The 15,300-nt window shown below is 43.2% G+C and overlaps 1 protein-coding gene across 1 annotated transcript in view; it reads right to left on the reverse strand.

Moving 5' to 3' along the window:
- The window catches only part of LOC115138064 (insulin receptor substrate 1-B-like), a 61,666-nt gene extending 48,432 nt beyond the window's left edge, over positions 1-13,234 (reverse strand). The window contains exon 1 of the mRNA XM_029674463.2: positions 12,573-13,234. Within this exon, the coding sequence (XP_029530323.2) occupies positions 12,573-12,921 (349 nt within the window). The 5' untranslated portion in view covers positions 12,922-13,234. The remainder of the gene's footprint in view (positions 1-12,572) is intronic.
- Between the last annotated feature and the right edge of the window lie 2,066 nt (positions 13,235-15,300).

Below are 15,300 nucleotides of genomic sequence, written 5' to 3' on the forward strand. Positions count from 1 at the left end.
ACTGTACGTAAGACCATTTTATGAAGTAGCCTACTGTACATAAGATAATTTTATGAAGTAGCCTACTGTACTGTACGTAAGACCATTTTATGAAGTAGCCTACTGTACTGTACGTAAGACCATTTTATGAAGTAGCCTACTGTACTGTACGTAAGACCATTTTATGAAGTAGCCTACTGTACGTAAGACCATTTTATGAAGTAGGGCTGGCGCCCCCGCCCCATCGCCTTTTGTGGATTTTTACATTCCAATCTCATCAGATTCATGGAGGGGATCGATATCTGTGAGTGCTAGGCGTAAAAACGTTATCTCTCCTAGTTTCGCTAATGCACTCAGCTAATCACTGAACGCTAGAGCTGGCATGGAAAGATCCTTTTCCCACTAGGCCTTGTTTCATGCTGCTGACCCCAGTGCCCTAGCATGCCACAACACTCTAAAATAAGTCACTAAAGAAGCCAACAAGCTGGACATCTGAGGCCTGAAGTCCCTTCGTTTACCATCTTGCCTGCTCGGCTATCTCTCCCCCTCAACTCTCGCCATCACCCTGAGTTACCAGTGCGGAGAGACACTGGACAGCTGTGTCTAGTGTGTGTGTGTGTGTGTGTGTGTCAATAAAACCGTGGGTCCCCTCCAAAAAGTATCTCCCTTACTGCCGAGTGTCCCAGTCTGTTTCCTCTGCTCCCCACCTCTCCTTCCCTCACTCTCTTTCGTTCCCACTCCCTCATTATCCCTCCCCCTCTCTCCTGGCCCCCCCCCCCCCAGGAAGAAACACAACACGTACACAACACCACCACCTCCCTTAAGGCTCAGTTCGCACATATGGTTTGCGTTATGAAGACACACACGCACACAATTATCAGCGAGGCATCCAGATTTGTCATCGCTAAAGCACCACATGAAAGTGAGCGTGAAGGTTAGCTAGCGTGCTGGTCGCTCTTCACAACAGCCTCGTCAACCTGGCAGCCATCATTAAAGAGCGCCACGTCAAGGCTCTTGTGTGCTCACAGAACCACTGACGTGTGAAGACTGCGCTGGAGGAGGACACACACCAGGTGCATACCAGAAGAGGCGGTCTATTCCCGTCTCCTAGTCTTCATCACTCAGCCAAAAGCACAAGATAAGCCAAAGTAATATAGCAGAGGAGGACTACCGATGGAATTTACTGGAACCTGTCCAGTTTTCTCCATGCCAGTGCAGCTGCAGAAGTCCAATTCATTCACCACTGAGATGAACCCATTGACCTGGTCCTGCAGCAGCGTGCGGTGAGCTGGTGGTTAGCCTATATCATGTACTATCAACCAGCAGATCAATATCGCCATAAAAAGGTTTCTATGCACGCATAAACGCCCTCTGCTCACAGCTGCATCGCGCCATATGGACACTCGTCGACGTGATCCGATTGTGTTCCTCTCTCAGCCTTTCCCTCATGTCAATCAAATGATTGGCCACTTACCGACTATCCTTGGGCTAAATCGCGCTTGTTGCACATATAACATGCATATGAAGCACGTGTAGGGGATTTAAATGGACCACTCTCAAGCCTAAATGTCGAGCCGAGCCTTCGGGCTGACGTTTTACAGTAGCTGACTGTTGAGAGAGAACAGGGGACCTACCTGCCCAGCAAAACACGGGCCCTACATGTTGAATTACAGGGTGTTAATGGGTGTCGACTATTTTCTGCATAGGAAATGACCCCGTGGCCCTGTGGCTAACGTGAGAAGGAGGAGGGAGGGTCCAGCTCACAGTGTTTACTCAGGTTTGCATCCCAAATGGTGCCCTATTTCCTATGTAGTGTATTACTGTTGACCGGGACTCTGGTCAAAAGGTAGTGCACTACATAGGGAATAGGGTGCCATTTGGGATGCAAACCTGAGTAAACACTGTTGGGTCTTAGCGGCCAAAATAGCTCTAGGCTAAGCTAGCGCTTGGTTCACACCCACCATCCTGTTGTCCCCGTCGGGCAGCGCCGAGTCAGGCCGACCCGGACACAACGATTACGGTCTAATTAGGGAGATGAGCAGCAGTTTAACTGGGTTTAACGTTCAATCGCCTCCCCGGCCGAGGCGGCCACCGGTGAGGTCCGGATCATACCGCCTGCCCGGATGACTGGCTGACAAGGGCTGGATATAAATACTACACTACAGCCATGCCTTGGGACAAGTGTATCCACATGGGTGAAGTGGTGTCTTAGCTTGCACTGATATAGAGTCAGAGTATTAGATAACAGTCACGTCTGTTATATGAAGTGAAAAGGGAACACTGACTGTAGATCAGAGCTAATATGGGGTTAGTGGATCATACACCAGTGAATATATCTGTGGTTCATGTGAGGCCAAAAGGGAACACTGACTGTAGATCAGAGCTTAGTAGCTGTTTATCATCGAGACAGACCTGGAAGGGCCTTTGTTCTGGGTTGTGGCTTGCTAGTTGTGTTTGACACTATAGTTTAATGAGCGGTTTACCTCCTAGTGTGTGTGTGCGCGCACAGTGCCCCTGCCTGGCGCCTGGCTTAACAGTGCTGCGTATCTCATCTCTCATCTCCAGTTTACACTGCTTCATTGTTTACTAGGTCCAACAACAGTTCTTGAGGTGGCTTGTGAGCCAGAGGACTTTATTTGCCTGGCAAACGATGATGCTCCATACTTCTAATACCCTACTTCAGCCTTGATACACTCCAGTGAATATAAATAGTTTGCTAAATAAGCCTCTCCTACAGCTCGATACTGTGTTTACTGGCCATATGGCCCCCCTGGACCCAGCTGAACAAATAAAGATCTCAATATCTCTCTCGGTCTCTGCATGGCAGCTGGACTGTATTTGTGAAAGTTACGGGTTAGCAGAGGGAGGGAGATGGCCTGCGAGATATTAAGATGAAGGCAGTCCCTGGTTGCTCCAGGTGAGTTTCCCAGAACGCAGCACGGATAGTGTGTGTGTGGGCTCCTCATGGGTACAGGAAATCCCCCAAAGTCCCCACAAGGATAGTTAAACTAAGAAAATTCTCCCTTGTGGGACAAAGGATATTTTAAGCTTATGGGTAAGGGTTAGGGTTACAATGAGAGTTAGGGGTTAGGGGTTAAGATTAGGGTTAGGAGTTCATTTTAAGTCCCCACAAGGATAGTAAAACATATGCCGTGTGTGTGTGTGTGTGTGTGTGTGTGTGTGTGTGTGTGTAGAGAGAGAGAGAATGCATTTCTCTCCATTGTAGCCCCTGTTCTCACATACACTGCCAATAATAATGTAGCACTGTGACGTAATACTGTAGCTACCTCTCAATGTGTCAGCTTTGGCTCAAAACCTCAGTTCAAGCCATAGCATGTCACCAAGCACTGCTCCACACCTATAGGATCAAGGAGACTGACATGACTTGAAAGTGGCAGCAGCACAGTATTTGCTCGACTGAAAAGGTATCTGGGTGGGTGTGAATCCCTCTGCCCTCCCAACTGTACAAGTGGGGGTTCACATTACCCCCATACACTTTCAGCTTACTGGACGGAAACCCCGAAGACTAGATGGTCACTGACACAGAGACTCCGCCCATTTCCCCAATGGCATCATTTAAAATGGGAGGAGCTTGTTGTCGACTCTTCCAAGCACTGTATGATATACCCGTTTACTCTATATGGGTTGGAATCCCAAGGGTTGTGTGTGAAAATTATTTTGTCAAACGTCTGCATGAAAGAGATGGAAAATGTTGAAACCGCATGAGCTAGACCCTATATGCAATATGAGCCGTATGGGTGTAGATTGATGTAGCTGGCTGGCGCTGGGGTTGACTGAGAAATGTCTAAACTTCAGACCAGTCAGAGAAAATAGATTTATAACACAACACTAAACAAACAGGAGGAGAGGGTGGCAGCATTCTGAGCAATGTTGAGTTAAGCTGTCATTCAGTAACAGAGAATTCAGTGACACAATTGACACAAGATATGCCAAAAGACAGATGTCAAAATGTTTGACCAGACGAAGAGTCGACAGGGTCGTTTATTTGGTTTGCTCTCCCGATTGTTTATTGGCTGACAACTACAGAGAGTGAGAAACACCCCCTCTCCTCCCTCTCTTCTCCCTCCCAGCTCCCGGTCTCCCTAATCTGGCAACCACATCCCATACCCACTCCATGCGTAGTGCTGTGTGTGGGGGAGAAACTGTTGACATAGATCCAGGATCAGTGAGGCCTACAGTGACTTCAGAAAGTATTCACACCCCTTGACTTTCTCCACATTTTGTTCTGTTACAAAGTGGGATCAATTGTTTGTTTTTTTGTCACCGATCTACACAAAATACTCTGTGAAGTGGAAGAACAATTCTAACATTAATATATCTTGATTTGATAAGTATTCAACCTCTTGAGTCAACAACTCCAGCTAAGATTTGGCCTTGTGTTTTAGGTTATTGTCCTGCTGAGAGGTGACTTAATCTCCCAGTGTCTGGTGGAAAGCAGACTGAACCAGGTTTTCCTCTAACATTTTGCCTGTGTGCTTAGCTCCATTCCGTGTCTTCTTATCCAGAAAAAAAACTTTCCAGTACTTAACGATTACAAGCACACCCATAACATTATGCAGGCACCACTATGCTCGAAAATATGGAGAGTGGTACTAAGTAATGTGTTGTATTGGATTTGCCCCAAACATACACTTTGTATTCAGGACAAAATGTTAATTGCTTTGCCACATTTTTTGCAGTATTACTTTACTGCCTTGTTACAAACAGGATGCATGTTTTAGAATATTTATATTCTGTACAGGCTTCCTTTTCACTCTGTCAATTAGGTTAGTATTGTGGAGTAACTACAATGTTGTTGATCCATCCTCAGTTTCCTCCTATCACAGCCATTAAACTCTCTAATTGTTTTTATGTCAAAATTGGCCTCATGGTGAAATCCCTGAGAGGTTTCCTTCCTCTCCGGCAACTGAGTTAGGAAGGACGCCTGTATCTTTGTAGCAACTGGGTGTATTGATACACCATCCAAAATGTAATTCATAACTTCATCATGATCATTCAATGTCTGCTTTTTTTTTTTTTACCCATCTACCAATAGGTGCCCTTCTTTGTGAGGCATTGGAAAACCTCTCTGGTCTTTGTGATTGAATCTGTGTTTGAAATGCACTGCTTGATTGACTGACCTTACAGGTAATGAATTGTACAGTGCATTTGGAAAGTATTCAGACCCCTTGATTTTTTTGCACACGTTGTTACGTTACAGCCTTATTTTTTAAATGATTAAATGTGTTGTTTTCCTCATCGATCTACACACAATTCCCAATAACTACAAAGCAAAAACAGGGTTATAGAAATGTTTGTAAGTGTATTAAACCTAAAAAAAACGAAATACTTTATTTATATCCAGTAGAAGTCAGAAGTTTACATACACTTAGGTTGGAGTCATTAAAATTCGTTTTTCAACCACTCCACAAATTTCTTGTTAATTTTTGGCAAGGCAGTTCGGACATCTACTGTGTGCATGACACAAGTAATTTTTCCAACAATTGTTTACAGACAGATTATTTCACTTATAATTCACTCTATCACAATTCCAGTGGGTCAGAAGTTTACATACACTAAGTTGACTGTGCCTTTAAACAGCTTGGAAAATTCCAGAAAATGATGTCATGGCTTTAGAAGCTTCTGATAGGCTAATTGACATCATTTGAGTCAATTGGAGGTTTACTTGTAGATGTATTTCAAGGCCTACCTTCAATCTCAGTGCCTCTTTGCTTGAAATCATGGGAAAATCAAAAGAAATCAGAAGAAAAATTGCAGACCTCCACAAGTCTGGTTCATCCTTGGGAGCAATTTCCAAACGCCTGAAGGTACCACGTTCATCTGTACACACAATAGTACGCAAGTATAAACACCATGGGACCACGCTGCCGTCATACCGCTCAGGAAGGCGACGCGTTCTGTCTCCTAGAGATGAACGTACTTTGGTGCGAAAAGTGCAAATTAATCCCAGAACAACAGCAAAGGACCTTGTGAAGATGCTGGAGGAAACAGGTACAAAAGTATCTATATCCACAGTAAAATGAGTCCTATATTGACATAACCTGAAAGGTCACTCAGCGAGGATGAAGCCAGTGCTCCAAAACTGACACAAAAAAGCCAGACTATGGTTTGCAACTGCACATGGGGACAAAGATCGTACTTTTTGGAGAAATGTCCTCTGGTCTGATGAAACACAAACAGAAGTGTTTGGCCATAATGACCATCATTATGATTTGAGGAAAAGGGGAGGCTTGCAAGCCGAAGAACACCACCCAACCGTGAAGCACGGGAGTGGCAGCATCATGTTGTGGGGGTGCTTTGCTGCAGGAGGGACTGGTGCACTTTGTGCACTTCACCAAATAGATGGCATCATGAGGATGGGAAATTATGTGGATATATTGAAGCAACATCCCAAGACATCAGTTAGGAAGTTAAAGCTTGGTCGCAAATGGGTCTTCCAAATGGACAATGACCTCAAGCATACTTCCAAAGTTGTGGCAAAATGGCATAAGGACAACAAAGTCAAGGTATTGGAGTGCCCATCACAAAGCCCTTACCTCAATCCAATAGAAAATGTGTGGGCAGAACTGAAAAAGCGTGTGCGAGCAAGGAGGCCTACAAACCTGACTCAGTTACACCAGCTCTGTCAGGAGGAATGGGCGAAAATTCACCCAACTTATTGTGGGAAGCTTGTGGAAGGCTACCCAACACGATTGACCTAAGTAAAAAAAATTAAAGGCAATGCTACCAAATACTAATTGAGTGTACGTAAACTTCTGACCCACTGGGAATGTGATGAAAGAAACAAAAGCTGAACTAAATCATTCTCTCTACTATTATTTTGACATTTCACATTCTTAAAATAAAGTGGCCTAAAACAGGGAATTTTTACAAGGATTAAATGTCAGGAATTGTGAAAAACTGAGTTTAAATGTATTTGGCTAAGGTGCATGTAAATTTCCGACTTCAACTGTAAGTATTCAGACCCTTTGCTATGAGACTCGAACTTGAGCTCGGGTGCATCCTGTTTCTATTGATCATCCCTGAGATGTTTCTACAACTTGATTGGAGTCAACATGTGGTAAATTCAATTAATTGGACATGATTTGGAAAGGCACACACCTGTCTATATAAGGTCCCACAGTTGACAATGCATGTCAGAGAAAAAAATCAAGCCATGAGGTCAAACTAATTGTCCACAGATCTCCGAGACAGGATTGTGTTGAGGCACAGATCTGGGGAATAATTCCAAAAATCTTTTGCAGCATTGAAGGTCCCCAAGAACACAGTGGCCTCCATCATTCTTAAATGGAAGAAGTTTGGAACTACCAAGACTCTTCCTAAAGCTGGCCACTCGGCCAAACTGAGCAATCGGGGGAGAAAGACCTTGGTCATGGAGGTGACCAAGAACCCAATGGTCACTCTGACAGAGCTCCAGAGTTCCTCTGTGGAGATGGAAGAACCTTCCAGAAGGAGAACCATCTCTACAGCACTCCACCAATCAGGTCTTTATGGTAGAGTGGGCAGACAGAAGCCACTCCTCAGTAAAAGGCACATGACAGTCCACTTGGAGTTTGCCAAAAGGCACCTAAACAAGATTCTCTGGTATGATGAAACCAAGATTGAACACTTTGGCCTGAATTCCAAGCGTCACGTTTGGAGGAAATCTGGCACCATCCCTAAGGTGAAGCATGGTGGTTGCAGCATCATGCTGTGGGGATATTTGTCAGCGGCAGGGACTGAGGGACTGGGAGACGAGTCAGAATCGATAGAAAGATGAACGGAGTAAAGTACAGAGAGATCCTTAGTGAAAACCTGCTCCAGAGCACTCAGGACCACAAACTGGGGCGAATGTTCACCTTCCAACAAGACAACGACTCTCAGCACACAGGCAAGACAACGCAGGAATGGCTTCGGGACAAGCCTCTGAATGTCCTTGAGTGGCCCGGACAGAGCCCCGTTAGAACATCTCTGGAGAGACCTAAAAATAGCGGTGCTGCGACGCTCCTCATCCAACCTGACAGAGCTTGAAAGGATCTGCACAGAAGAATGGGTGAAACTGCCCAAATACAGGTGTGCCAAGCTTGTAGCGTCATACCCAAGAAGACTCAAGGCTGTAATCGCTGCCAAAGGTGCTTCAACAAAGTGCTGAGTAAAGGGTCTGAAAACTTATGTAAATGTGATATTTCCAGGTTAAACCTGTTTTTGCTTTATCATTATAGGGTATTGTGGGTAGATTGATGAGGGGGAAAAATCAAAGTAATCCATTTTAGAATAAGGCTGTAATGTAACAAAATGTGGAAAAAGTCAAGAGGGCTGAATACTTTCTGAATGCACTGTATGTGGGACACAGAGATGAGGTAGTTTTTCATGTTAAACACTATTATTGTACACAGAGTGAGTAAATGCAACTTATTATGTGACTTGTTCAGCACATTTTTACTCCTGAATGTATTTAGGCTTGCCATGACAAAGGGATTGAATACTTACTGACTCAAGACATTTCAGCTTTTCATTTTTTATTCATTTGTAAAAAATAAAAAAACATCTAAAATCATAATTCCACTTTAACATTAGGCCAGTGACGAGAAAATCTTAAAATTCTGGGTCTAACACAACAAAATGAGTCAAATGTCCAGGGGATGAATACCTTATGAAGGCACTGTATGTAACCTATTGCATATAACATATGCACGGCAGGTAGCCTTGCATTTAAGAGTGTTGGCCAGTAACTGACAGGTTGCTGGTTCGAATCCCTGAGCGGACTAGGTGAAAAATCTGCCTGTGTGCCCTTGAGCAAGGCACGTAACCCTAACTGCTCTGGATAAGAGCGTCTGCTAAATTACTAAAATGTAAATGTAAACATATGCATAACATATTGTTGCTGTTTTTTGTGCCCAATTGGTTACAGTTAGGACTGGAGTAGGGAAAACTGATCCTAGATCTGTACATAGGGCCAACTAAAGCCCGAGACAGCCTGGACCCCTTTGCACAGGTCATAGGCCTAAGACATTAGTTAAAGTAACTGTCCAGTGAAAATCTCATTTTAAAAGTTCATATTCTGTTAACTCATATCCACATAATGTTGTTGACTTATATCTAAATAAAGTTGTCCTACGCTACTATCTGTGGCCAAAGAATACATTTAAGGGGGAAAAAAATACTTCAAAAACCCCACCTCAAACTTGTATCTCCAAAAAATGCTCGCCATTTTCTAATCGAGTAGGATATCATACTCCTGAGGGGAGATGAGCTGGCCAATCACCATTCTAGAGCAGGATGAGCTGGCCAATCAACGGTCTACTCGCATGAATAATTTTAATGACTGGTATATGCCCACACCATTCTGTTGTTGGGGTACACACACACCCTTCCCACACAGAAAATATGCTTTTTAATTATAGGCTATATTTCATAGAAACACTGGACAGTTACTTTAAGGCACAGGTTAACCAAGTCAAAAGAGGTCCAATTCTATGTCAACCTCTTGATCACCGTTACCTGTGGAGAATGTTTAAGACATGTTCAACACAGTAAGAGGCTTCTGCTTTTCTCTCTTGTTGGTTGCGGCAGCACCTACTTTCCCCCCTCATTGTAGTCAGCTCTTTTACATAACATAGGCCAGCAGGTCAGCTGTAAGTACCTTGAACCCAAGATTGCATCATGTGTCCTCCCCACCCCCGTCACTGGTCTATGAGCTTTCTTTCCCATGATGAGACTGCAGGAAAAAAAACGGGTGATTGCAGCCACAGTCAGCCACTGGCTTGATAGTTTTGTTTGCACAAAAGGTTTGCTCAACTGCTGATATCAGGAGGGATTTGAAAGCGTGTATAAATTGAAAACCGATGCCTTTTGTTACTGTATGTGCATAATTGCAAATGTGAATAAATAATACCAAAAAAACTGTGAAGGGAAGAAGAGTGTGCCTATTGGTACTTGTGCACACTACACAGGTATCCAACCACATGGATCTTGTGCACACTACACAGGTATCCAACCACATGGATCTTGTGCACACTACACAGGTATCCAACCATATGGTACTTGTGCACACTACACAGGTATCCAACCATATGGTACTTGTGCACACTACACAGGTATCCAACCATATGGTACTTGTGCACACTACACAGGTATCCAACCATATAGATCTTGTGCACACTACACAGGTATCCAACCATATGGATATTGTGCACACTACACAGGTATCCAACCACATGGATCTTGTGCACACTACACAGGTATCCAACCATATGGATATTGTGCACACTACACAGGTATCCAACCATTTGGTACTTGTGCACACTACACAGGTATCCAACCATATGGTACTTGTGCACACTACACAGGTATCCAACCATATGGTACTTGTGCACACTACACAGGTATCCAACCATATGGTACTTGTGCACACTACACAGGTATCCAACCATATGGATCTTGTGCACAATACACAGGTATCCAACCATATGGATCTTGTGCACACTACACAGGTATCCAACCATATGGATCTTGTGCACACTACACAGGTATCCAACCACATGGATCTTGTGCACAATACACAGGTATCCAACCATATGGTACTTGTGCACACTACACAGGTATCCAACCATATGGTACTTGTGCACACTACACAGGTATCCAACCATATGGATCTTGTGCACAATACACAGGTATCCAACCATATGGTACTTGTGCACACTACACAGGTATCCAACCATATGGTACTTGTGCACACTACACAGGTATCCAACCATATGGATATTGTGCACACTACACAGGTATCCAACCACATGGATATTGTGCACACTACACAGGTATCCAACCATATGGATATTGTGCACACTACACAGGTATCCAACCATATGGATCTTGTGCACACTACACAGGTATCCAACCATATGGTACTTGTGCACACTACACAGGTATCCAACCATATGGTACTTGTGCACACTACACAGGTATCCAACCATATGGATCTTGTGCACAATACACAGGTATCCAACCATATGGTACTTGTGCACACTACACAGGTATCCAACCATATGGTACTTGTGCACACTACACAGGTATCCAACCACATGGATATTGTGCACACTACACAGGTATCCAACCATATGGATCTTGTGCACACTACACAGGTATCCAACCATATGGATCTTGTGCACACTACACAGGTATCCAACCATATGGTACTTGTGCACACTACACAGGTATCCAACCATATGGTACTTGTGCACACTACACAGGTATCCAACCATATGGATCTTGTGCAAACTTGTTCATGCTGTTGGTTTTGCATGTATCCTCTACTGTGATGTCTTGTCTTGGCAAATATTGTCATGCCAGCAGAAAATAAAACATACATTTAAGCAATAAGGAACGATGGGGTGTGGTATATGGCCAAAATACCACACAAGGGCTGTTCTGACGTACGACGCAACGTGGAGTGCCTGGATACAACCCTTATCGGTGGTATATTGGCCATATATCACTAACCCCATTGGTGCCTTATTGCTATTATAAACTGGTTACAAGTGTAACTAGAGCAGTAAAAAAAATGTTTTGTCATACCCGTCTGATACACCACGGCTGTCAGCCAATCAGCATTCAGGGCTCGAATCACCCAGTTTATAATTACATTTTAGTAATTTAACAGGCGCTCTGGCGACTTACTGTAGGGAGTGTTCATACTTTGTTCATACTTTTATCGTACATACTAAGTAAACAGAGAATCAGGCTCATAACAAAAAAAATCTGGATGCGTGTGAGCAATGGCCAGGGTTGACTCGGCAAAGGAAGAAGCGGGAGGAGGGTTGGCTGTAGAACATGGTCTCCAATATAGCCTACTCTTGATACAGGCAACGTTTTAACGAAACTACTTGCTTAACCCGTCTCTAAACCCTGTACAAAGCACAAGCTTTTGGTCCATATGTCAACTTTTGGCGCAAGTAGACTATCTATATGGGTGTGGGGGAAAAGTATGATAACGTTCTCGGGGTGTTGGCAAGGATAAGCACACACCGCAACTTGGAACATACGATTTGCCGTTTCTGGGGGACCTTGGCTAAATATAATTATTATGCAAAGAAGTATGCACTGTAATTTTACATCATATTTAAATGATGGTCCATAGGCAGCAACACACATTAATAAGTACAGTAACCTACCACACACTGTAATATGGATATATTTTGACATCACTTTTCTTTAAAACGCAAAGAGCATGCCTCAAACTATTACGCTAAAATCGTGTGCCGACATGTTTTAAAACATCGCTGGTAGTGAGCAGTGGGACGTTCCTCGCTGCTGACGAGCAATGTTAAGTTACTCCCGTTATGCACATTTCTGGATGTCCTAAAAATAGCCTAATAACAATAACCATATATATATATATATTTGAAATGCCTAATAACAATAGCCTAATAACATTGACAGACGTGGTATATTAAACCAGCACGTGTCGTGTTTATAAGCTGCATTTGAGCAAATTGCTGCAGTGGGCTACATCGCCACGTTCAGATGTAATACTATGGCCACTTCGTTATACCGATAGGCAGCCATATAGAGCTCGTTGTAGTTTGCTTACTTACTTTTGCATTGCAGCTCCACCATGGCCTGATACCATTCGTCCTGGTCCGCCTCGTTTTCTGCCGCGATGGCAAAGCTCTCCGCCCGAGTGTACAGCACTAGCATGTGCTTGTTCTTGGCATCAGCCCGCTTATTGATGTTGAAACACGTCTCCAGCACCAGGGCTTTCTTGGGGACGGGTGTCTTTCCTCGGAATTTCTTCTCGCTCTCGTAGTATTCGAGCCGGGCCGGGCCCCTCTCCGAGGCCGTCCGGAGCACGAAGTATCGCCGGTGCATGGATTTCTGCTTGCGGAGATAGCCGCTCTTTCGAACGTCCTCGTAGATTTGCGGCTCGGGTGGTTGGCTCTCCATTGCGCTCGAGTTACCTTGCTTTTCTCGAACCTAAACTTAGTATTTTCAACTCAGCAAAAACAATCTCGCAAGTTAACTGTAGAGGGTACTTCAAACATCCTTCTGTGCCGTTCCCCTCCCTCCCTTTAACACATGTATGCAAGGGAGAGAGGTCCTCTGGTCCAGTTTAGTCTTTTAAAAGATTAGCTAAATATCCCCTTCCTTTCTCGTTGCAATAACTACCTTGTTCAACTCAGCAGTCTCTCCTTTAGTTTTCTGCACGAACACACTGGCGAGCACATTCGGCAACTGCGCGAAAGCGCCTGCTACTACTGTGTAGTAGTGATGAGTCGGTCGCGAACGAACGGCTCTTTTTGGCAAACCTTGGGAACCAACTCGCATCTCGTGAAAGAGCCGTTCATTTGGCTCCCTGATTTGCATACTACTACTATTACTACTGCTTTTACAACTAAGTTACACAATCATTATTTGAAGATGGAGGATTTCTGAATGCAGAAACAATAAATAGGGGTCATTCTGGTCCACTCTAATTTTTGCAGTGCATTAAAAAAAAAACTTTTGCAGGCGATCTAAACAGTTTGGCTAGGTAAAAATGTAGTTGAACTTGCATATAACGATCTCACATAGGGTAATGGTAATTTACTATTTTGTCTTTGCATTGGAGATTTGCCACTTTTTTCGTGGTTCTATGTCGATTTTCCAGCAGTTTCAACGAAGAGCCGTTTGGGAGGCAAATTATGCGGCTCTTTTAAACTGAACGGAGCCAAATGATGCGGAATGCACATCGCTACTATTTAGCTAGTAGGCAGAGCGCTTTAATCCTGTAGTACTGTAGTACTGTAGCTGCAGCAGTGTACGGACTACTTCGCTGTAACGCTGTCCCCTCCGCTCCTGTCGCGTAGACGTGGAGCTACTATGAAAAGTTGTCAGTCAACACTTGTCCATAGTATGTGAGATCATTTAAGAGGGAGAGAGAGGCAGAGTATACAGAGAGAGAGAGATAGAGAATACTGTTTTGAAACTTCTGTATGTGTAATGTTCACTGTTAATATTTGTTGTTTTTCACTTTATATATTAACTTTGTATGTTGTCTACCTCACTTGCTTTGACAATGTTAACACATGTTTCCCATGCCAATAAAGCCCTTGAATTGAATTGAATAGAGAGAGAGAGATGAATTCGAATCGAATTAATTCCCGTTTGGTTCTTAGAGGAATGCATATGCCTTATGTGTTCTTCAGCCAATATTGTGGAATTTGCTAAGTTATTTTGAAGATCACATCATGTGCTGCACGGTTGAACGATTGGGACATTTCATAACAAGAAATACAACACTCAAGACTCAACAGAAATGCAACCCTCATCAAATTGCATCCCGATGATGGAAACTCTGAGCACATTTGGCTTGATTGAACTTTTCAGTTGAATCTTTTTACAGCTGTTGGTTGGTGCGATCGATTGAACTGTAAATGGGAACATTTGACATGATGTTTATAGACATAATTACATGATTCAGTCATGTGAATGTATTATTTATGAAGATTGTTTATTGTATTATTTTAATTACACATAGTTAATAATTATAACTAGCAGCCTAGCGATTCATCTTTATTTTCATTATTACATTGTAGATGTAGAATTATGCAATATGGCCCTACCTTCTTGCCCTTTGTGCTGTTGTCTGTGCCCAATAATGTTTCTACCATGTTTTGTTCTGCTACCATGTTGTTGTCATGTTGTGTTGCTACCATGTTGTTGTCATGTTGTGTTGTTGTCATGTTGTGTTGCTATCATGCTGTGTTGTCATGTGTTGCTGCCTTGCTATGTTGTTGTCTTATGTCTCTCTTGTCATGATGTGTGTTTTGTCCTATATTTATATGTTATATATGTATATATATTTTTAAATCCCAGCCCCCGTCCCCGCAGGACGTCTTTTGCCTTTTGGTAGACCGGCATTGTAAATACGAATGAATTCTTAATTGACTTGCCTAGTTAAATAAAAATGTAAAAAATGGACATGGTTTGAAAACTATGCAGCATACGCCGCCTGGTGGTTAAATGTTGTCATTACCTATTTAAAGTTGTCACAAGGGAAGTTTTAAATAGTCTACTCATAATTGACTGAATATTTGATGATCCAAATTGTTTGTTACAAGTTATGTATTACAAAACGTTTAGTGAAACAAATGAAACATTTCACACACACAGAGAGAGAAAAGAAAAGGCAAGAAAATAACTTGAATTCTTTAAACAGGAGCTGGGCCTTCGCCTGGGTTGGAATCTGAGCCCTGCGCTCTTCAATATTTACATAGACGAATTGGCCACTATTCTAGAAAAATAGTGTCTCCCCAATTTAGAGGTTTAATGCCTGCTCTTCAC

This window comes from Oncorhynchus nerka, linkage group LG12, assembly GCF_034236695.1.
Source record: "Oncorhynchus nerka isolate Pitt River linkage group LG12, Oner_Uvic_2.0, whole genome shotgun sequence".
Taxonomy (NCBI): domain Eukaryota; kingdom Metazoa; phylum Chordata; class Actinopteri; order Salmoniformes; family Salmonidae; genus Oncorhynchus; species Oncorhynchus nerka.